Here is a 25,124-nt window from a genome sequence, read left to right on the forward strand (position 1 = left end):
GATGTGAGCACTACTATTGTCTCTTCCAAGTAAAGTTTTCAGTATCCCAATTTTCTTATTAAATCACTATGTAAATTCAAATATTACCTCTTACTTACATAGCACTTTGTAATTCTTTCTTAATTGACCCATTAGCAAGCAGCATTTGAAAGTTGATCTCTTTCTTCTTGAAATCCTTTCCTCATTTGGTTTCCAGGACTCGGCTAGTTTTCTCCCTCTCTGGTTGTTTCTTCTAGATCTTCTCCTTTGTTGATTCCTCCTCATCTCCCGACTGCATCATCCTGACCTCCCCAGAGCTTAGTTTTTGGACTTCCGTTTCTACTTACAGTCAATTTCTTGGAGATCCCACCTAGCCTCATTGCTTTACATATAATCAGTATTTTATTTTCAATTTCTATTTTTTGCTGAGACCCTTGCCTTTGGATATTTAACTTCTTTCTTAATACATCTACATAGATGTATAATAGGCACCTCAACCAATACTAAACTCCTTCTCTTCCCCCGTTTGTAGTATTTTTAAAAAAAAAATATGCTTTATTGATTTTGAGAGAGAGAGGAAGTGAGAGAAAGAGATAGAAACATCAATTGGTTGCCTTCTGCTCACACCCTGACTGGGAATCGAACCAGCAACTCTGGTGCATGGGACGATGCTTAGCTGACTAAGCCACACTGGGCAGGGCTGAGGATATATTTCTTTAATTGATTTTTGGAGAGAGGAAGGGGGAGAGAAGGAGAGAAACATTGATCAGTTGCCTCCCACATGTACAGGGAATCAAACCTGCAACCTAGGTATGTGCTCTGACAAGAATTGAACCTGCAACCTTTTGGTATACGGGTTAACACTCCAACCAACTGAGCCACCTGGCCAAGGCCATGGCAGTATTTATTGATAAAATGTGTTTTACCTCGTTACACTCTTTATATATATTTTCGTTGAATACTTGGAACTGCACATCTAGTTTATTGTAATTTCTGTTGCTGCATAACAATTTATCAAAAACCTAGTGGCTTAATACAACACATTTATTCTCTCTCAGTTCTGTAATTTGGAAGTCCAGACATGGTTTGCTAGGTTCTCTGCTTAGGGTCCCACAAGTATAAAATAAAGGGTTTTGCTGTAGCTGCAGTCTTATCTGAGACTTGGGGTCCTCTTCCAAGCTTATGTGGTTTTTGGCAGAATTCATTTCCTTGCATTGCGTGTCTGTGGCCCTCAGTTGCCACCATTCCTTGCCACATGACTCTCCCTATAACTGTTAGTTTGCTTCTTCCAGGCCAACAGGAATGCATCTGCTGCTGTTTCTTGTCTCACACTTCTAGACCCTTTGTAAAGGACTCACTTGATTTAGGTCAGACCCACTCAGGATAATCTCCCTTTTGATGAACTCAAATTCAACTGATTGGGAACCTTAGTTACCTTTGCAATATATGGTAACCTGATCACAGAAGTGATATTCCATTATATTCACAGGTGCTGCCCTCACTCACGGGGACAGATGTACATATACCCGGGGTGGGAATCTTGGAAGCCACCATAGAATTCTGTTTACCACACTCATTCATTTTATGGAAGATAACTACCACATGACCTAATTGTCAAGGTCAGTTTTAATTGTCAAGCCAACCAGCCTAATCACATTTATCTCCTTTCAGACAAAGTCTGGTCTAATTTTTCAGTTCAAATGAATGTATTAATACATGTCACATGCCAACCATCTCATTTCTGAATTCTAATTGTAAGATAGAAAGATAGATAAGGTATGAAAACTTGCTTTGAATTTTTTCTCCTGAATGAAATAAGATAATGTTGCCTTTAGTATTTCTTTATTTTATTTTAATTTAATTTTTTCCATTTTTTTATTAAGGTATTACATGTGTACATATCTTACCATTGCCCCACCCCCACCCCAGTCCCATACATGCCCTCACCCCCCAGTGTTTTGCGTCTATTGGTTATGCTTATATGCATGCATACAAGTCCTTAGGTTGATCTCTTATCTCCCCCACCTCTCCCTAACCTTCCCACTGTAATTTGACAGTCTGTTTGATGCTTTACTGCCTCTGTATCTATCTTTTTGTTCATCAGTTTATAATGTTCTTTGTATTCCACAACTGAGGGAGATCATGTGGTATTTTTCTTTCATTGACTAGCTTATTTTGCTTAGCATAATGTCCTCCAATTCCATCCAGGTTGCTGCAAATGGTAAGAGTTCCTTCTTTTTTATGGCAGCATAGTATTCTATTGTGTAAATGTACCATAGTTTTCTGATCCAGTCATCTGCTGACGGGCACCTAGGCTGTTTCCAAATCTTAGCTATTGTAAATCGTGCTGCTATGAACATAGGGGTGCATATATTCTTTCTGATCGGTGTTTCTAGTTTCTTAGGATATATTCCTAGGAGTGGGATTACTGGGTCAAATGCGAGTGCCATTTTTAGTTTTTTGAGGAAACTCCATACTGTTCTCCACAGTGGCTGCACCAGTCTGCATTCCCACCAGCAGTGCACGAGGGTTCCTTTTTCTTCACACCCTCGCCAACACTTGTCGTTTGTTGATTTGTTGATGATAGCCATTCTGACAGGTGTGAGATGGTACCGCATTGTCATTTTGATTTGCATCTCTCGGATAATTAGTGACTTTGAGCATGTTTTCATGTGTCTCTTGGCCTTCCTTCTGTCTTCTTTCAAAAAGATTCTATTTAGGTCCGTTGCCCATTTTTTTATTGGATCATTTATCTTCCTTTTATTAAGTTGTATAATTTGCCTGTAGATGTTGGAGATTAAACCTTTATCAGTGATAACATTTGCAAATATGTTCTCTCATACAGTGGACTTTCTTGTTGTTTTGTTGATTTTTTTTTTTTTCTGTGAAAAAGCCTTTTATTTTGATGTAGTCCCATTTGTTTATTTTCTCTTTAGCTTCCATTGCCCTAGGAGCAGTATCAGTGAAGAAGTTCTTTCGGCATATGTCTGAGATTTTGCTGTCTGTGGATTCCTCTAGTATTTTTATGGTTTCCCATCTTATGTTTAAGTCCTATATCCATTTTGAGTTTATTTTTGTATATGGTGTAAGTTGGTGATCTAGTTTTATTTTTTTTTTTGCATGTATCTGTCCAATTTTCCCAACACCATTTATTGAAGAGACTGTCTTGACTCCATTGTATGTTCATGCCTCCTTTGTCAAATATTAATTGAGCATAGTGGTTTGGGTTGATATCTGAATTCTCTATTCTATTCCATTGGTCTATATGTCTGTTCTTGTGCCAGTACCAGGCTGTTTTGAGAACAGTGGCTTTGTAATACAGCTTGAAATCTGGTATTGAGATCCCTCCTACTTTATTCTTCTTTCTCAAGATTGCTGTGGCTATTCAGGGTCTTTTTTTATTCCAGATGAATTTTTGGAGAGTTCTTTCTAGGTCTGTGAAATATGCCGTTGGTATTTTGATGTGGAGTGCATTGAATCTATAGATTGCTTTGGGTAGTACGGGCATTTTAATGATGTTGATTCTACCAATCCATGAACATGGTATGTTCTTCCATCTGTTTACATCTTCCTCTGTCTCTTTTTTCAGTGTCCTGTAGTTTTCCGTGTATAGGTCTTGTACCTCCTTAGTTAAGTTTATTCCTAGGTATCTTAATTTTTTTGGTGTGATGGTGAATGGCATTGCTTTTTTAGTCTCTCTTTCTATAAGTTCACTATTGGTGTATAGAAAGGCCATAGATTTCTTGGCATTAATTTTGTATCATGCTACATTGCCGAATTCATTTATTAAGTCTAGTAGTTTTTTGATGGAGTCTTTGGGGTTTTTTTTATGTACAATATCATATCATCTGCAAATAAGGACAGCTTTACTTCTTCTTTTCCAATTTGGTTGCCTTTTATTTCTTCTTCTTGTCTAATTGCAATGGCTAATACTTCCAGTACTATGTCAAACAGGAGTGGTGAGAGTGGGCATCCCTGTCTTGTTCCTGTTCTTAGGGGAAATGGTTTCAGTTTTTGCCCATTGAGTATGATGTTAGCTGTGGGCTTATCGTATATAGCTTTTATTATGTTGAGGTATGATCCTTCTATTCCCACCTTGTTGAGAGTTTTTATCAAGAAAGGGTGTTGGATTTTGTCAAATGCTTTTTCTGCATCAATTGATATGACTATGTGATTTTTATCTCTCAATTTGTTTATGTGATGTATCAAGTTTATTGATTTGCGGATATTGTACCATCCTTGCATTCCTGGGATAAATCCTACTTGGTCATGGTGTATGATCTTTCTGATCTACTGCTGGATCCGATTTGCTAGAATTTTGTTGAGGATTTTGGCATCTATGTTCATGAAGGATATTGGTCTGTAATTCTCTTTCATTGTGTTGTCTTTAACTGGTTTTGGTATTAGGGTTATGCTGGCTTCATAGAAGGAGCTTGGAATGTTCCTTCCTCTTGAATTTTTTGGAATAGTCTGAGGAGGATAGGTTTTAGTTCTTCCTTGAATGTTTGGTAAAACTCCCCTGTGAAGCCGTCTGGCCACAGGCTTGTTTGCCGGAAGCTTTTTTTTTTTTTTAAAATATATTTTATTGATTTTTTTACAGAGAGGAAGAGAGAGAGGGATAGAGAGTTAGAAACATCGATGAGAGAGAAACATCGATCAGCTGCCTCTTGCACACCCCCTACTGGGGATGTGCCCACAACCAAGGCACATGCCCCCGACCGGAATCGAACCTGGGACCCCTGAGTCCGCAGGCCGACGCTCTATCCACTGAGCCAAACCGGTTTCGGCTGCCGGAAGCTTTTTGATGACTGCTTCAATTTCTTCCATAGTTATTGGCTTATTGAGATGTTTAGATTCTTCCTGATTGAGTTTTGGAAGGTTATATTTTTCTAGGAATATGTCCATTTCCTCCAGGTTGTCTAGTTTGTTGGAATAGAGTTGTTTGTAGTATTTTTTAACAATCCTTTGTATTTCGGTGGGGTCTGTTGTTATTTCACCTCTTTCATTTCTGATTTTGTTTATTTGGGTCCTCTCTCTTTACTTCTTGGTGAGCCTTGCTAGAAGTTCATCAATCTTGTTTATCCTTTCAAAAAACCAGCTCTTGGTTTTGTTGATCTTTTGTATTGTTTCTTTGGTCTCTATGTCATTTATCTCGCTCTGATCTTTATTACTTCCTTTCTTCTGCTTACACTGGGCTTTTCTTGTTGCTCTCTTTCTAACTCTTTGAGTTGTAGGGTTAGGTAATTTATTACCATTGTTGCTTGTTTTTTGATGTAGGCCTGTAGAGCTATGAACTTCCCTCTCAAGACTGCTTTTGCTGTGTCCCATAGATTTTGGATTGTTGTGTTTTCATTGTCATTTGTTGCCATGATGTTTTTTATTTCTTCCTTGATCTCTTTGGTAACCCAGTCATTGTTTAATAGCATGCTGTTTAGTCTCCATGTGTTTGATTTTTTTGGATTGTTTTTATTGTAGTTGATTGCCTTTAGTATTTCTTAACGATACTTTCTTACCTGGCTGGCGTGGCTCAGGGGTTGAATGTCAACCAATTACCAGGAGGTCACGGTTTGATTCCCAATCAGGGCACGTGCCTGGGTTGCAGGCTCAGTCCCCAGTGTGGGATGTGCAGGAGGCAGCCAATCAGTGATTCTCTCTCATCATTAATGTTTCTCTCTCTCTCTCTCCCTCCCTCTTGAAATCAATAACAAAATATATTTTTTTAAAAGATGCTTTCTCTTTTTGGTTCTCATGAGCTTTCCCCATCTGTAGGATGCATGTTTTGATAAGAAGCTAGCGCAGCAATTTTCAACCTTTTTTATCTCTGGACACATACATTAGTTATTAACATTCTGCAGGACCCCCAAATAATATTTTTTGCCTATCTTACAAACAAAAAGATATAGTATTTATTCATTCACACTTGACAGTTATTGTTGTGTTGGCTGTTGTTATTTTTTTTTATTTGACAATCTAAGGGAAAAGAGGTTAGTGCCCCTAACTAAATTAGTCAGTTATTTCATGTTTTAAAAATTTTTTGTGGCACACTGTTTAAAAATCTCTGGGCTAGGGGATGGAAGAAGCAAGGTACTTACATGAAAAGTCTTCATAATGTCTCTTTGTTTAGTATCCTAGAATTTCTTTATTTTATTGCACCAAAGGGTAACACAAAATAGTGAATTCAGGATAAGTAAGAGATCTGCCTTTCTTTTATTTTATTTTTAAAATTTTTATTTATTAACTTTAAGAGAGAGAGATGAAATGAAAGAGAGAGAAAGAAATATCAATTTGTTGTTCCACTTATTCATGCATTGGTTGATTCTTGTATGTGCCCTGACCAGGGATCGAACCCGCAAGCTTGTTGTATGAGGATGATGTTCTAACCAACTGAGCTACCCGACCAGGGCCTGCCTTTTTTCAGTAAAGTGGGAGGAGGGCAGTTGTGAAGGAGTGGTGGGAAAGGAGAACTTGAATTACTCTTTGAGTGCAGGCACCTTCTCAGGCAGATCTTCTTTAAGAAAGAGTACACATGGTAGTTTGGTAATATGCCCAAGGAGTCTTAAACTTTAGCTGAATAAAACATATTTAGTGCCCAGCCAGTGTGGCTCAGTGGTTGATCGTCGACCTATGAACCAGGAGGTCACGGATTGATTCCCCATCAGGGCACATGCCTGGGTTTCTGGCTCCATCCCCAGTATGGGGTGTGCAGGAGACAGCTGATCAATGATTCTCATCATTGATGTTTCTATCTCTCCCTCCCTCTCCAAAATCAATAAAAGTATATTAGAAAACATACTTAGTAATTGTGATCTTTTCCCAGTTCACAGGAAAAAAATCCAATTTTATTTTTTTTCTCATAAGCTTTTCTTAAATCTACGGTGCCTAACAAGGAAAACAGCTTATGGTACTTTTTGTTTTCTCTTACATACATGGGCCTATAGTTTAAAATACTGTAGTCATTTATACTAACATTATCCCTGCTTATAGTTTGATGAAATACAAATATTTTAATATTTCATGTTCTGCTAAGAGCACTGTGACTTCCAAATTCTCTGCCACTGAAACAAGTTGGGCACCATTGATCTAGTCTATACTTCTTGGCTTACAGGTAATGGCCTGCCTATATGGGAAGGTACTTACAGATCACATGCTATTTCCTTCCAATCAAGGAAAATTTTATAGACAAAAATTTTAACTTCAGCTAATAGTCTCTTTTATGTGTTTTGATTACTTTATGGTAAGCCCTGATATTATCCTAAATAGAATGATTTACTTGGCCTGTAACTTACCTCATTTTAAATAAAACTACATTGAAAACCTGTCAAGAAAGCACCTAAGTAAGAGCACTGAATGAAAGTGAGAAGTGAATATTAATAGACAGTGGGAATGGGGGAACATAAAGTGGGAATCTCCTCATTTATCATGTTTTATGAGATAACTAAGTCTCCAGGTACATATTTAGTGAAATAAAAACAAATATTATGGAGTACTTAATTTTCCCCAGTCTCTAGTTTTCTTTCAGTCATGCCAAGAAATCTGTTTGCTACTGTAAATTTATTTATTTAGCAAGAATTTCTGAGTGCTTTCTTTATGCATGATATGGTAAATACTAGGTTACTTGTCTGTTAGGAATAAAGAAGTGGGGAAATAGGAAGAAACCAAAAACGTAAGAAATGGTTTCTGACTTTAGTGAGTTTATAGCATACAACTGTGGTTTCAATTCTTTTACTTTTTTGCCCCGACTTAAAAAAATTGATGTAGAGAGAAAGGGAGAGGGAGAGAGAAATAGAAACATCAATAAAAGATTGATTGGCTGCCTCCTGCAGCCCCCTACTGGGGATCGAGTATGAAACCTGGACATGTACCCTCACTGGGAATCTAACCTGTGACCTCTTGGTGCATGGGTGGATGCTCAACCACAAAGCCACACTGGTGGTCTGTGAGGTCCGAAAGGTTGGCGACCACTGATGTATGATATTATTTTTGAAGAGCAAAAGTTTTACATTTTAATGAAATGTATCCATTTGCTTCTGAAGAGACCATGCCTTTAGTGCCATCTAAGACATCTTTAGTTAACCCAGGGTTACAAACATTTTCTCCTTTTTTTTTTCTTATATAAGTTTTATAGTTCTAGGTTTTACATTTTGATTTATGATCAATTTTAGTTAATTTTTATATATGATGAGAATTTTATATATGTTATGTTTATGTTTTTGCATATGGATATCTGGTTGTTCTACCACTATTTATTCTAATTCGCAATAATTGTGCTTCGGATAAACCTCATTAGCTACTGTGCAAAGCTCTACCACCATTTATTAAAAAGGCTATCCTTTCTGCTTTGCTAAAGACCTTTGCACCTTTATCAAAATCATTTGTCTATAAATATGTGGTTTTATTTCTGGAGTCTATTCAGTTCCATTGATCTTTCTGCCTAGCTTTACATCAGTACCACAATATTTTGATTATGGTAGCTTTATAAAAACCCTTGAAATCAGTTAGTTTTAGCTTTCCAACTTTAGCCTAACAACTTTCTGTTTTGTTTATTCTAGGACCTTTGTATTTCCATAAGAATTTTTAAAATTGCATATTAATTTCTATAAAAAAAGATGCTGAAACTTTGAGTTATAGATTATTTGAGAGGAATTACTAGAAAAATCTTAACAATAATGAGTCTTCTAACCCTTAAACTATACCTTTTAATTTACTTAGGTTTTTAAAATTTTTCTATCAGCAATATTTTGTAGAGGTTAATGTATGTCTTTAGAATGAAATTTGTTGTTTTTTTTCTTTTCTTTTTTTCCTTTCTAAAGATTGCTTTGGCTTATTAGGTTCTCTGTATTTCTCTACAAATTTTAGAATCAGCCTGTCCATTTATATTTTAAAAACTTTGTTTTTGCCTTTTAAATTGAATTTTAACTTTCATGACAAACAAAACTTCCAGTATTCTTAACATTTGCAGCCTTGTAGAAATCTTAGCAATGGAATAAAGAATTTAATATAAACAAATGTCACACTGTGTAGCCAAAGGGATTTATTTCTACACTAGAGGCCTGCTGCTCGGATTTGTGCACTGGTGGGGTCCCTCAGTGTGGCTGTGGGGATCAGGCTGAAACCGGCATCCAACATCCCACAGGGATGTAGAAGTGTGCGAAGTGGCAGGTGCCCTGGGAGGAGCCGCTCCTGCTCATCCCGACATTGCTCATCCGGTTAGCTGAGCAGCACTCCCGCTGTGGGAGCACACTGACCACCAGGGGGCAGCTTCTGCATTGAGTGTCTGCCTCCTGGTGGTCAGTGCGTGTCATAGTGACTGGTCGACAAGTCAAATGGTCACTTAGGCTTTTATATATTTACTAGAGGCCCGGTGCACGAAATTCGTGCACGGAGGGGGGTTCTCCCTCAGCCCAGCCTGTACCCTCTCCAATATGAGACCCCTTGAGGGATGTGCGACTGCCCGTTTAGGCCCGATCCCACTGGATCGGGCCTAAACGGGCAGTCGGACATCCCTCTCACAATCCAGGACTGCTGGCTCCCAACTGCTTGCCTGCCTGTCTTCCTGATTGCCCCTAACCGCTTCTGCCTGCCAGCCTGATCACCCCCTAACCACTCTGCTGCCAGCCTGTTTGCCCCCAACTTCCCTCCTCTGCCGGCCTGGTCACTCCTAACTGCCCTCTCCTGGAGGGTTGATCACCTCCAACTGCCCTTTCTTGCAGGCCTGGTACCTCTCAACTGCCCTCCCTTGCAGGGCTGATCCCTCACAACTGCCCTCCCTTGCAGGCCGGGTGCCTCCCAACTGCGCTCTCCTGCTGGCTATTTTGTGGTGGCCATCTTGTGTCCACATGGGGGCAGGATCTTTGACCACATGGGGGCAGCTATATTGTGTGTTGCAGTGATGATCAATCTGCATATTATTCTTTTATTAGATAGGATAGAGGCCTGGTACAGGGGTGGGGCCAGCTGGTTTGCCCTGAAGGGCGTCCCAGATCAGGTGGGGTTTCCCTTGGGGCATGGGGTGGCCTGAGCGAGGGGCCTGTGGTGGTTTGCAGGCCGGCCACGCCCCCTGGTAACCCAAGCGGAGGCCCTGGTATCTGGAATTTATTTTCCTTCTACAATTGAAACTTTGTAGCCTGGAGCTGAGCCAAGCCAAGCCTGGGGCTCCCTCCGAGGCCGCAGCCATTGTGTTGGGGTTATAATTGAAACTTTGTTGCCTTAAGCAGGTGAGCCTGGCCAGGGTGTGTGGAAAGCTTTGCTTCCCCTGTTGCTGGCGGCAACCCTGGCCTGCTCTCTCAAGCTCCATTCTGCCGCCATTTGTTTGAATTTGTTTACCTTCTATAATTGAAACTTTGTAGCTTGAGTGGAGGCTTAGGCCTGGAAATGGCAGGCGGAAAGCTTGGCCTCCTCTGTTACCTAGGAAACCTTGCTCTCTGTGGCTGTAGCCATCTTGGTTTGGGTTAATTTGCATACTCGCTCTGATTGGATGGTGGGCATGGCTTGTGGGCGTGGCTTGTGGGTGTGTCGGAGGTATGGTCAATTTGCATATTTGTCTATTATTAGATTAGATATATATAGACTAGAAGCCCAGTGCACAAATTTGTGCACAGGTGGGGTCCAGCAAGCCCGCCCCAATTGGGGCTGATTGGGCTGGGCTGGCTGCGGGGAGGGGCCGTGGGCAGTTGGCAGGCTGGCCCCGCCCCCTGGTCGAACTCCCAGTTGAACTTCTGGTCAAGGGGATAGTTTGCATATTAGGCTTTTATTATATAGGATTTTATTATATAGGATTGTACCAGAAACTCAAATATTAGTTGATTGAACAAATATACTGGCAGGAATTTTTATTTATGTGAATATTGAGAACTTAAAAATATAAATTAGGAAACAACATTCTGAAATTTGTCAAATCTAGTGTGTATTAGGGTAAAAAAATAATTTAAAGTTGAATGCTTTTATAGTGTTTGTGCCTGGATCTCTATAGTATATGACTTTTGTTTATTGTGTATGTGTAAGGAAATACCTTCTGGCAATTTGAAAATGTGATGTAACTAAAATACAGGTCTGACTTGTTAATCTACTATTAAAGACTGAAAATTATTTTAATTGCTCTTTTTCTGACTAGTCCTTCAGAAAAAAATGATAGGTGAGTTTGTTCTAATGTGGTAATTTTATGTCTACTGTGTCTTAGGGTGCTGAGATAGTAAATACTGGTCGAAGTGCAAAGTATGATTATCTTTTATTGTCATCTTGATGTCTATTAATATTCGTGGGTGGGATTTTATCATTATATATTTGTTTTTATGATTTTTCATATTTGCAACTACTTTAAGAAGTTTGGCATAAAAAACTTTGTTTTCTTTTTTAACTTAATAAATCTTTATTGTTCAGATTATTACAATTGTTCCTATTTTCTCCCCCCATAGCTCCCCTCCACCCGGTTCCCATCCCACCCTCTGCCCTTACCTCCCCCCACTGTCCTCATCCATAGGTGTATGATTTTTGTCCAGTCTCTTCCCACACCCCTCACACCCCTTTCCACCTGAAAATTTTCAGTCCACTCCCTTTCTATGCCCCTGATTCTATTATATTCACCAGTTTATTCTGTTCATCAGATTTTTAATTCACTTGATTTTTAGATTCACTTGTTGATAGATAAGTATTTGTTGTTCATAATTTTTATCTTTACCTTTTTCTTCTTCCTCCTCTTCTTAAAGCATACCTTTCAGCATTTCATATAATACTGGTTTGGTGTTGATGAACTCCTTTAGCTTTTTCTTGTCTGTGAAGCTCTTTATCTGACCTTCAATTCTGAATGATAGCTTTTCTGGGTAGAGTAATCTTGGTTTTAGGTTCTTGCTATTCATCACTTTGACTATTTCTTGCCACTCCCGTCTGGCCTGCATAGTTTCTGTTGAGAAATCAGCTGACAATCGTATGGGTGCTCCCTTGTAGGTAATTAACTGTTTTTCTCTTGCTGCTTTTAATATCCTCTCTTTATCTTTTGCTCTTCGCATTTTAATTATTATGTGTCTTGGTGTGGTCCTCTTTGGATTCCTTTTGTTTGGGGTTCTGTGTGCTTCCTGGACTTGTAAGTCTATTTCTTTCACCAGGTGGGGGAAGTTTTCAGTCATTATTTCTTCAAGTAGGTTTTCAGTAAGTATCTTGCTCTCTCTCTTCTTCTGGCACCCCCCTTATTCTGAAGTTGGTACACTTGAAGTTGTCCTGGAGGCTTCTTACACTGTATCTTCAATTTTTTGGATTCTTTTTTCTTTTTGCTTTTCAGGTTGGGTGATTTTTGCTTCTTTGTATTTCAAATCTTTGACTTGATTCTTGCATTCCTCTAGTCTGCTGCTGGGTCTCTGTATAATATTTTTTATTTCAGTAAGTGTATGTTTAATTTCTAGTTGGTCCTTTTTCATATCCTCGAGGGTCTCACTAAATTTATCGGCCTTTTCTAGGAAGTTCTTGAAAAACCTTATAACCATGGTTATGAACTCTACATCCAGTCGCTTGTTTTCCTCCATTTCTTTCATTTGTGATCTGTTTCTTTGTCTCTGCATTTTTGCTGCTTCCCTGAGTTGGTAGGTTAGCTTTGTGTGCTAGGTGTCTTATATGGCCCAGTTACCAGTTACCTGAGGTGGACCCTCTTGGTGCACCCCTTAGTGGACTGTGTGCACAGCCTTGTTGTAGTTAAGTCTTGATTGTTGTTGATATCACTGGGAGGAATTGACCTCCAGGCCAATTGGCTGTGAGGATCAGCTGTGTCTGCACCGGGAGAACTTCTTTGCTGGCAGTCCTCTCTTCGCGCACTCGCGCGCGCATCTCCAGACCTCTGCCTTTCGCGGCTCCCCTGACAGACCAGATTACCCCCGTATAAGCCTGGGTCCCCAGGGTCTCGCCCGGAACTGGGGTTTAGTATAGTCGGAACTGGGGTTCAGCACAGTCAGGAGCTTTTGTCTCCTTCCCGCTAGAGAAAGCCAGCCAGTCACTCAGCCACCCGTGCTCGTGTCTCCGTACCTCAGCCTTTTGCAGCTCCTCTGATTCTCCGTGTGCTTTCCTCTTTCCTTCTAGTTGTAGAATTTCCACTCAGCCAGCTTTCCTGTGGTTCTGGGTGATGTTCGTTTTGTCTTTTAGTTGTAGTTTTGAAATTGTTGTGCGAGGCAGCAGTTTAGGTGTTTACCTTATGCCGCCATCTTGGTTTCTCTCTCAAAACTTTGTTTTTTTGTTAATCCTCACCCAAGGATATTTTTCCATTGACTTTTAGGGAAAGTAAAGAGAAAGGGAAAGACCGAGAGAAACTTCGATGTGAGAGAAATACATCGATTGGTTGCCTCCTGCATGAGCCCCAACCAGGGCCTTGGCCAGGGAGGAGCCTGCAACCGAGGTACGTGTCCTTGACCGGAGTCAAACCTGGACCCTTTGGTCTCCAGACCCATGCTCTAGCCACTGAACCAAATCAGCTAGCGCTAGCATAAAAAACTTTGATGCTCAATGTTGAAGTTCCTTTGCAGGTTATTTACTAAAATCATAATCACAGAAATAAAAATCTATAAGTTAGACATATCTTAATTCTCATGCACATTTTCACTGAGTAGGGCCATTGGCTTTTATGGAAGGATGTTATAATAAATAACCTTGTGAACGCCACTGCTAACCTTCCAATATAAATTTTTATTTCATATAAAAAAGGGAAGTCTTTTTTATTATGTTGATCTAATAGAAATATATAGTCAGATATAGTTAAGTTTCCTCTTGTCATGTTAAAATGCAAGATGTAAGAGGAAATATTTATTTTGCCAAATCTAGTATTTTGAATTTATAAGAAAACTTAAAGCCTGACTTTTTGTATGTTGGTCCTATATGAGTTTCTAACTGCCTTACTTAAACTCTTATCCACACTTCTTTTTAAAAAGTCTTATTGTCTAAAGTTTCATGTGTCCTACCTCTTTCCTACTTCCTTACTTCAAATCATGTTTATTTATAAGTTAGTCTGTATTTTGTCAAAATTACTTATGCAAATAAAAAGATAACTAGCTCTATAAGTCTTGTTATGAAAAAAGTACCTCCTCCCTAGTCACAAAATTTTCTGCTTCCTACAGGCAATCACGTCTATTTTTCACAGTGATTTGTTTCAATATTCCATATTACTAAGGGAAAAAAGTACTTATATTACTACTTCTTTATTTTTCTGGTGTGTGCATTATCTGTTGACTTTCCAGCATGGAAGGTAAAGATTTCATATTCTTTAACACACATACATTTCTTTTTCCAAACACACATATATACTTTCTGCCTTCCCCCTAACCTCATGGTTATATCTTAATTTTATTTGGATCAATATTTGACGTTTACATTATTATGATTGTAGATGCTATTTTATAATTAAACCACTTTTATTTTTCTACCTAACCTTTTGCTTTTACTAGAGTTAATGCTTGTCTTGTTTATTTATTCGTACGCTTTTCTATATACTTACTAATTCAAGCTCAAACTCTCTATCAGATGTTTAAATATCCTCTTAAGATTTTTAGATCCATCATATACTGTTACCAATTTCATCTTCTTGAGACATTTTCTCCTTGAGCCTCTGATCTGCTCCAATTTGAACGGATGATCTTCTTTGCCTGTTTTACAACTCTCATAATTTCTCTTCACTCTATCCTGGGTGTTCCTTTGACTTTTCTTCTGTATTGGTTCCTTCGTTTCCCTAACCCAATATTTTTCTCTTTCTTGATTTATACTCTTGTTTTAGTGAGGTACAAGCTATAGAAGCTTGATGAGAAAGGGTATATGGGAGATAAATTTTTTTACCTTGTTTTGTCTAAGCAAGTCTTCATTTTATAGTTTGTTAGGATCTAGGTTGGAAATCATTGCCTTCTAGCTTCTAATGTTACTGTTGAAATCTGGAGCTAGCCTAATGACTCACTTTCTCCCTTCACCCTAAACTTGTAGGGTATTCTCTTTGTCTCCAGTGTTTTAACATTTTAATGTAATTTATTGAGCTGGGAACTAGTACAGCCCTTTTGACTTATTGATAACATCACCTCTGATTCTCTTAAGTTTTAAGAACCTTATCTATGGTGAAAGGTAATACACAACCAGAAAATGCATAAAACATAAATATACAATTTGAGGAACACCTATTTAACCATCACCCATGTTAGAAAACAGAACATTGTCAGAACTTTTCTCAGTAGAACTCTCCAAAAGGTGACCAGTTTTATGATAACCACCGCCTTGCTCTTCTCTATAGTTTTGCCATCTAACTATGTATCCCTAAACACTAGTTTTATTTTTGCTCATCTTGAACTTTGTGAATGGAATCCCACTTGGCTTCTTTCTGCCAACATTATTTTGAAAATATATCCAAAATACATGTAGCTATAGTTAATCTTTTTTTCATATATATATATATATATATATATATATATATATATACACACACACACACACACACACACACACACACACATACATACATATATTCCATTGTCTGAATATGCCACAATTTATCCCTTCTATTCTATATAGATCTTTGAGTTTCTTTAGGGGTATCCTGTATAATAAAGGTGTAATATGCAAATGGTCATTATGCTGTGAAGCATAACAGCTGACTGCGTAATGACTGGATCACGGATCAGCAGGAGGGTGGGGCAGCGAGCTACAAGCAGGCAGTGGAGAGCTACAGGAGGGCAGGACAGCGGGTGGAGAGCTACAGGAGGGCGGCAGCGAGCTACTGGCTACAAGCAGGTGGCGGAGAGCTACAGGAGGGGACGGGGCATCAAGCTATGAGGGGGTGGGGGAAGTTACAAGAGGACAGGGCAGCAGGTATAGAGCTTCTGGAGGGTGGCAGCGAGCTACTGGCACACAGATTTGTGTGCAGGGCTACTAGTTACTAATAATGTTACTTAGGAGCCTTCTTATACACTGAGTGGCCAGATTATTATGATCTCGGAACGCATAATAATCTGGCTCCTCAGTGTATATCCTATATAATAAAAGGCTAATATGCAAATTGTCCCCTCAACCAGGAGTTCGACCAGCAGGCAGGCCGGCCAACCACCCATGTCCCCTCCCCCTGGCCAGACCCCACCCATGCACGAATTCATGTACTGGGCCTCTAACACACACACACACACACACACACACACACACACACACACACACTCTGAGTCGCCAGATTATTATGCCACTAGTAAGATATACTCTTACTAAATTAAATCTGGCCACTCAGTGTATGTGTCTTCTGGTAAACGTGTGCTTATTTCTTTAGAGCAGTGATGTTCAATAGATATATAATACTAGAGGCCCAATGCATGAAGATTCGTGCAAGAATGGGCCTTCCTTCCCCTGGCTGCCAGCACTGCCTTCACTCTGGCTGGAGCTGCCTTTCCGCCTTCCCACGCTGCCCAAAGCCCTGAGTGGCTGGGGTGGTGTGGTACGCCTGCGTCATCGCCCCGCCCCCGCCGCTCTGTGCCTGCGTATACAAATTAACCCACCATCTTTGTTGGGTTAATTTGCATACTCCTGATTGGCTAGTGGGTGTCAAGAAGGTACGGTCAATTAACATGTTACTCTTTTATTAGTGTAGATAAGCCACATATGTAATTAAAATTTTTCTCATAGGCACATTAGGAGTTAGAAGAAATAGATAAAATAGGTTTTAATATATTTTATTTAACCAAAAAAATCTACTCATTGAGATACTTGACATTTTTATTCTAAATCTTTGACATCTGTTAAGTATTTTATTATTACAGCTCATCTTACTTCAGTGGAGCTATATCAGGTGCTCAGTAGCCACATGTAATTAGTGTTTATTATATTGGACTGTATAACGCTCTTTCTATATACAGATATCTAGATAATGACAAAGTTTTATAAAGTAACTAGAGGCTGTTACATAAAATACCATTTTATTTTTTATAAATCCAAGTAATTTGTCTGTATAATATTTTTATTTTCCTTCATGGGTATATTAGTTTGATGTCTCACAGAGACAGAATCAATCTCTATCTCTCTCAATTCAAATTTTAATGTAATCCATAAACACCCTCACAGACACACTCATAAACAATGTTTAACCAAATATCTGGGCACCCTGTGGCCTAGAAGTTGACAAATAAAATTAACTATCACAATGGGCAATCAATCATCTATAAATTTGTTTCTTTCTAATTTTTATATTTTTATTTCTTTGTCTTGCTGTACTAGGCTATCTAGGACTTCAAGTACAATGTGGAATAGAAATGATAACATTATTTTTTCTGATCAAAGGGAAAGCTTTCAGTTTATCACCAACATTAACTATGATGTTTATTGTAGCTTTTTTGTAGATATACTCTTACTAAATTAAAGAAATTCATTAAGAGATTTTCTTGTGAATAAATGTTGAATTTCTTAGATACTGTTTCTATGTCTATTGAGATGAACACATTATTTTTCACTTTTATTTATTTGTTTAAATATATTTTTATTGATTTCAGAGAAGAAGGGAGAGGGAGAGAGAGATAGAAACATCTATAATAGTGATATGCTAATTAGACCGGATATCCTTCCGGACGAAGCTAGCTAGGGCTGCAAGGGAAGCCCAGGTCCCAGGTGCCTGCCTGCGGCCGGAGGGAAGCCCGGGTCCCGGGTGCCAGAGGGAAGCTGGTGCTGGCAGCCAGGGAAAGGAAGGCCTATTCTTGCACGAATTTTGTGCATTGGGCCTCCAGTATACCTGTATATATAATGTACATATATATACATACGTGTGTGTGTGTGTGTGTGTGTGTGTAAAATGGAATTTAGTTAGTTGATGTTGTGTTTAGGCTTTTGTTTTTAGGTTCATGAGTGAAAATAATGGCTTATAATTTCCATCTCTCCTTTTGAGTTTTTATATCAAGGCTAGCCTTAAGATAAGTTGGGAAGCCTATCTTGTTCTTTTTCTGTTTTCTGGGAAAGTTTGCTTAAGAAAATTGAAATCATAAGGGGTATGTTTTCTCTTTTTTTAATGTTTATTATTGAAAGTATTACATATATCCCCTTTTTTCCCCCATTGACCCACTCCAGCCCACCCCCACCCCTACCCCCCCCGACCTTCACCATCCTATTGTCTGTGTCCATGGGTTATGTATATATGCATACAAGGTCTTTGGTTGATTATCTCATAGCAGGCATGTTTTCTGACCACAATGTGATCATTCTAGAATTCAACTTTAAAAAAAGGATAATTTTTTAAAATTCCGTATGTGATGGCACCAGTGTCCAGGTCCCGCTATTCTGAGGATGCCTCTGGCTCCTGGAGACAGCGACCTAGCTCACTGAGGAATAGCCCTTCTGCCCTCACTTCCATGGCTGCAAGGGTCTCGGGCTTCCATGGGGTTGGTTGGCAGGCTCTCCTCACCTTCATTGCTCTAGGTCTTGAGAATGGACTCCCCCACCCCCGGGCTTGGCAACTATGTCTTCTCATCCTCTTCCATCTACTGCGATGGATACCACTAGGCAGGTGATCAACTATGGGCAGAAGACGAGATGGAGGAGAGCTGTCTGTAGAGAAGGCTGAAAGACAGGGAATGGTTGGGGAGTTGGGAGCTTCTGAGGTGTGTGTGCTATCTCCAAAGTATCCTGAGCTGAGTTCTGATGAATTCACTCCATTTGAAGATGAAGATGAAGAGGTCAAAACTCAGAAGACCAACAGTTCAAATTCTGGCTCTGAAGAAAAAAGAAAACCAGTTGTTCAAAAAAAAAAAAGAAAGTCCAAAAGAAAATATAACAAATGTGATAATAGTGACAGTAATTCACACTCTGACACTAATTCTAGCTTACAGAGAAAAAAGAGAAAGTCCAAAATAAAATATAGCAAATATGATAATAGTGACAGTAATTCACACTCTGATACTAATTCTAGCTCTGATGATGGGGGGGAAAAGAAAAGAGAAAGGAGCATAGAGGGAGGAAAAAAGAAAAAGAAGACTAAAAAAACCCCAGTGACTCAAGCTATAAGAATTCATAAGGGGAGTTGCCAAAATATATCTGGATTGAGCACTCATAGACTGCAGGTAACCATGGACCTTATAGGTCCAGAAGCTCCTATAATATACATATCTCAAGATGAGAAACTTTTGAACAGTGGCCATGCTCTGCTCCCAGGTGAAGGTGCAGCTATGGCTGAGTATGTAAAAGCTGGAAAGTGTATCCCACGAAGAGGTGAAATTGGACTGACAATTGCTTCATTTGAATGCTCAAGTTATGTTATGAGTGGTAGCAGGCATCGAAGAATGAAGGCTATACAACTGTGTAAAGAGAACCAGATCTCCAGTGTGATGAGAAGAGAGCCCTTGTATCCTTTAACCAAGAAGAGGAACAGAAGAGGGAATAACATTCTACCCAGTTTGTGAAAGATGGTGTACAGTAAGACAAAAGGGAAAGATGACAAATAAGGATTTTTGTTTTACAGTAGGACTTTGCACAGTCATTTTGTGGGATGTGCAGGAGGCAGCCGATCAATGATTCTCTCTCTATCATTGATGTTTCCATCTCTCTCTCTCTCTCTCCCTCTCCCTTTCTCGCTGAAATCAATAAAAATATATATTTTTAAAAAATAGTCTATGATGCTGCTATACCTACTATGTTAGTAAGTTTTTCAAGAAAAAGCTGCTTCTGAGATCTCTTTAGCAATTTATTTTTTATTTTTAACTTAAAAGGTAATATATGCACTGATTTTTAAAAATATTCAAACACTGCAGAAGAGTAAAATGTGAGTCTTTCACGAACTTAAGTCCTTGATCCTTATCCCCAAAGAAATTTTTTTGTTGTCTTCCATATCTGTCCATAAATTCTTTGTACATACAAGCATATTATTTCACAATAAAGGTTGGAGCTATTAAAAATAATATAAAAATCCCATATGTGTAAAAAGAAGAGTACTTGTAAATCCTAAAGGTCAAAGAAGAAACCATAGTGGAAATTAGATGTTTCTAATTTTGAAATGTGTGGCTACAAAAATATTCCATGTCAAAAATCTGTGGGTTTTTTTTGTTGTTGTTGTTGTTTTTTACAGAAGTAGTTCTTAGAGAAAATATACATATGACAAAAAGAAAGGTTGAAAAATAATGACCACGTATCTATCTCAAGAAGTTAGGAAAAGTAACTAAATAAAAAGCATGAACATGAAGCAGATATAATTGAAACATGCTACAAATATAAATAAGATCAACAAAGCCAAAAATTGGTTCTTGAAAAGTTGAATGAAATAAAATTGATAAACCTCTGAGAAACTTATTAAGAAAAAGATTGAACACACAAATATAGAAATGAAAGGAGATGCTACTAAAGATCTTACACACTTAAAAAACACAAGAGGGCATAATGAACAGTTTTATGATAAATTTTGAGAATTTAGATGAAGTGATCAACTTCATGCTATTCTTTGTGAGGTTTTTAATTATTGAATGAGTTTTTCAGTAATTAATATAACTACAAGACTATAAATATATTTTTAACCTTTATTTTTTATTGACTTTTTGAGAGAGAAACATCAATGTGAGAGAGACACATCATTCGGTTGCTTCCCACATACGCCCTGACTGGGGATAGAACCCGTGACCTGATTATGTGCCCTGACCGAGAATTGAACCCACTACCTTTTGGTGTACAGGACCATGCTCCAACCAACTGAGCCACACCGGCCAGGGCTAAATTTTCCATTACTTTTTATGTCAATGGCACTTATATCTTCTAATACTGTAGCATAAAAAGTTATAGTGGTACTTCTCTCAATTTTTAAAAATTTCTTTATTGATTATGGTATCACATAATTGTCCTCATCCCCCCCATTCCAATCCCAAACCCCTCCCCACGTATGCCCCCACCCCCCTGTTGTCCGTGACCACTGGTTAGGCTTATATGCATGCATACAAGTCCTTTGGTTGATCTCTTACTTCTCTCAATTATTCTTTCAACCAGTATTTACTTGATACCTACTCTATACTAGGCATTATGTTTTACCTTATTATTCCTCATATCCAGTTTGGATTAATTTTAGGACTGGTTACTAAGTTCTAACTTAAAGAAATTTAACAACAGGCCAAGATAGTGGAGTAGGTAAACGGAGGATTCATATTCTCTTGCAACCACATCAAAATTACAACTAAACTACAGAATAACAATCATGCAGACTACCTGAAATCTAGTTGAACCCAAGTCCTATAACTAAGGATATAAAGAAGAAGCCACGTGGAGACTGGTAGAGGGGTAGAGACGTGCAACAGGGTGGTCCCTACGTATGTGTGGTGGTTAAAAATCGGGAGGGATATCTCTGCTTCAGAGGTCCCCCCTGAGGAGCAAAGGGTCCCAGCCACACACCAGGCCCCCACCCAGCTGCGAAGAGAAATACCCATAACTTGGCTGTGAAACCAGCGAGGGTTGTGGCTGAGATGAAGGGCTGTTGGAATCCCAGGTGTTCCTCTTAGGATTTACTTGAACTTACTCTAAGCTCCAGCTCTGGGATAGCAGTTCGAAAGGTACCAGGGACATATAGGGAGGAACCGAATTGTCTGGCTTTGGGGTGAGAGTTGAAGGGGCAGCTTTCTCTCAGACAGAAGTGCTGGTAGAGGCCATTGTTCCTTTGCTGAGCCTAACCCCACAAAGCTGGCAGGTGGGTGTCATAGCTGAGTCTCCATCAACTTGGCTAACACTGATCACCCAGGTCTGGTGATTCCCTGAGACCCCGCCCCACCCAACTTTCAGGCACACCTAAGCCACTTCCAGCGGCTTTTCCACACAAACGGCTTGTGTTGGCTCATATGTTGGACTTTCCTAAAGTCTCTCAAAGGTTCACAAACCTCAAAAAAGCAGCATCTGGCTTTGGCATGCCCATACCTCTTGCTAAGTGGCCCTATGCCTGGTACTAACAGCAGCCCGTCTCAGTTCATAGCTTGGTTTCTCCTGGGCACCTCCAAGCCCAGTACAAGTAGGAGTCATCTGCAAATTGCTTTATAGTGCTAGATGGCCCTAGGCAGGGCACAGGCAGTGGCTGATCTTGGCTTATACATCCCAGGAGGACCCAGAGCCAACACACTGGATGGACAGCTTCAGATCACATCAGAGCACTACTCAGCCACTTCCACGAGGGACATCCTCAAAGGGTGAACTCATTGCTGAAGTGTGTCTTGCTCCACAGGGTGGGCCCTGCATAGCAGCTTCTTTGCTGTAGTCACGGTCAGGCCTTGCAGCCAGTTGGCCTGGGGGTAAATCCCTGTCATTGACGTGCCAACAGCAATCAAGGCTTACTACAACAGGAGGTACATACTACAGTTCCCCAGCTTGGGTGACCAGGGAGGCAGCACCACTGGGCCCTACAGGACACTTACTACATAAGGCTACTCTAGCAAGACTGGGAGATGTAGCAGCTCTACCTAATACATAGAAACAAACACAGGGTAGCAGCCAGAATGAGGAGACAAAGAAACATGTCCCAAATGAAAGAACAGAACAAAACTCCAGGAAAAGAACTAAATAGAGACAAGCAAAATCTAATAGATGTAGAGTTCAAAACACTTTTATTACTAGTATATGCACCCCTATGTTCATAGCAGCACAATTTACAATAGCTAAGATTTGGAAACAGCCAAAGGTGCCCATCGGCAGATGAGTGGATTAAAAAACTGTGGTACATCTACACAATGGAATACTATGCCACTATAAAAAAGAAGGAACTTGTACCATTTGCAATAGCATGGATGGAACTGGAGAGCATTATGCTAAGTGAAATAAGCCAGTCGGAGAAAGATAAATATCACATGATCGCATATGTGGGATATAATGATCAATATAATTTGATGAACAAGAATAGATCCAGAGACAAATGGTAAAGGAGGGGGGAGTAAAGAGCAACCGAAGGACTTGTATGCATGCATATTAGCATAACCAGTGGACACAGACACTGGGGCAGTGGGGGCTTGCCCAGGGTGGGAATGGCTGGTGGGGGGGTCAATTGGAGGAAAAGGAGACATATGTAAAACTTTAGACAATAAAATAAATAAACACTGTTATAAGGATGCTCAGTAAACTTAGGGGAAGAGTAGTCCTGGCTGATTTGCTTAGTGGTTAGAGCATTGGCCCACAGTCCAAAGGGTCTTGGGTTTGATTCCCAGTCAAGGGTATGTGCTTGGGTGTGATCAGGAAGCAACCAATTAATGTGTCTCTCTCACATAGATGTTTCTCTCCCCCTCCTTCCTTCCCTCCACTATCTCTAAAAAGAAAAAATCAGTGGAAAATATATCCTCAGGTGAGGATTTAAAAAAAAAACACAACTTAGGGGAAGAGTAGATGAATATAGTGAGAACTTTAGCAAAAAGATAAAGATGCAGAAAATACTCCATTAGAACAAAGAAAGAAAAAATAATTTAAAAAATGAGAATAGCTTAAAGAGCCTCTGGGACAACTTCAAGAATACCAACATTTGCATCATGCGGGTGCTAGAAGGAGAAGACAGAGAGGAAGGAATTGAAAACCTATTTGAAAAAATAATGCCTGGGGGTGGTGTTGGGTGAAGGGGTTAATGAGGGGAAGGGGGACATCTGTAATACTTTCAACAATAAAGATAATTTTTTTAAAAAGTGACTGAAAACTTCCCTAACCTGGTAAAGGATATGGGCATATAAATCTAGGAAGCATAGAGAGTCCCAAACAAGATGACTCCAAAGTGGACCCACATCAAAGCATATCATAATTAAAATGCCAAAGATTAAAGACAAAGAAATAATCTTAAAGACTGCAAGGGAGAAACAGTTACTTACCAAGGGGTGACAGCCCATAAGACTGTCAGCTGATTTCTCAACAGAAACTTTGCAGGCTAAAAGTGATTGGCATGATATAAGGACTTACAACCAACATTACTCTACCCAGCAAAGCTGTCATGAATAATAATTGGCAATAGTTACTTTAAATATAAATGGATTCTCCAGTTAGACATAGGGTGGCTGAATGGATAACAAAACAAGACCTTTACATATGCTGCTTATGAGAGATTCACTTCAGATAAAAACACACAGACTGAACGTAAAGGGATGTAAAAAGATATTTTATGGAAATGAAAAAACAAAAAAGCTTGGGTAGCAATACTTATACCAGACAAAGAAGATTTTAAAACAATGAGATAACAAAGGACCCAGCAATTCCAGTTCTTGGTATTATCTGAAGAAACCCAAAACACTACATTGAAAAGACGTATGCATGTATAAGTTCATTGCAGCATTATGTACAACTAGAGACCTGGTACACGAAATTCATGCATTCGGGGGTTCCTCAACCCAGCCTGCGCCCTCTCCCAGTCCGGGAGCCCTTGGGGGATGTCTGACTGACTCAGAGGCAGGAGAGGCTCCTGCCACTGCTGCTGCACTCACCAGCCATGAGCCCCAGCTTCTGGCTGAGTGGAGCTCCCCCTGTGGGAGCGCACTGACCACCAGAGGGCAGCTCCTGTGTTGAGCGTCTGCCCCCTGGTGGTCAGTGCATGTCATAGTGACCAGTCGGTCCACCTTTGGGTTGATTTGCATATTAGCCTTTTATTATATAGGATAGCCAAGATTTGGAAGCAATCTAAGTGTCCCTCAATAGACGAATGGGTAAAGAAGTGGTTCATCTATACAATGAAATATGACTCAGCCATAAAAAAAAAAAATGAATGAAATTTTGCCATCTGCAACATGTATGGCCCTAGAGGGTATTGTGCTGAGTGAAATAAATCAGACAGAGAAAGACAAATGCCATATTTTTTTTTTACTTCATTTATATGTGGAATCTAAAGAGCAAAATAAATGAATAAGCAAAACAGAAACAGACTCATAGATACAGAGAACATTTTGACAGCTGCCAGATGGGAGGGTGGTTGGGGGCATGGGAGAAAAAGATGAAGGGATTAAGAAGTACAAATTGGTAGTTACAGAATAGTTGGGATATAAAATATAGCATAGGGAATATAGTCACTAATATTGTAATGACTATGTATGGTGTCAGATGAGTACTAGATTTATCATGGTGATCACTTTATCTATATATTTAAAAGCCTAAGCGACCAGCCAACCAGCCATCTGGCTGATAGCAATGACGCACACTGACCACCAGGGGGCAGACGCTCAACACAGGAGCGGAAACCACAGAAATGGAAACATGAA

At 39.5% G+C, this 25,124-nt stretch overlaps 2 protein-coding genes across 7 annotated transcripts in view; both read left to right on the plus strand.

Annotated features, from left to right (window-relative positions):
- Positions 1 to 25,124, plus strand: part of SOS2 (SOS Ras/Rho guanine nucleotide exchange factor 2) — a 106,004-nt gene that overhangs the window by 6,876 nt on the left and 74,004 nt on the right. Inside the window, exon 3 of one of the 6 annotated variants that reach the window (XM_054716085.1) lies at positions 5,257 to 5,260. The exons of the other annotated variants lie outside the window; for them this stretch is intronic. Coding sequence (XP_054572060.1) covers positions 5,257 to 5,260 — 4 coding nt within the window. The remainder of the gene's footprint in view (positions 1 to 5,256; positions 5,261 to 25,124) is intronic. 6 annotated transcript variants of the gene reach the window in all.
- On the plus strand, positions 18,062 to 19,424 carry LOC103283872 (NKAP-like protein). The gene has a single exon (XM_028141826.2). The coding sequence runs from the start codon at positions 18,468 to 18,470 to the stop codon at positions 19,347 to 19,349; it is 882 nt and encodes a 293-aa protein (XP_027997627.2). The 5' UTR covers positions 18,062 to 18,467; the 3' UTR covers positions 19,350 to 19,424.

The sequence above is a fragment of the Eptesicus fuscus genome, chromosome 5 (genome assembly GCF_027574615.1).
Source record: "Eptesicus fuscus isolate TK198812 chromosome 5, DD_ASM_mEF_20220401, whole genome shotgun sequence".
NCBI classification, from domain to species: domain Eukaryota; kingdom Metazoa; phylum Chordata; class Mammalia; order Chiroptera; family Vespertilionidae; genus Eptesicus; species Eptesicus fuscus.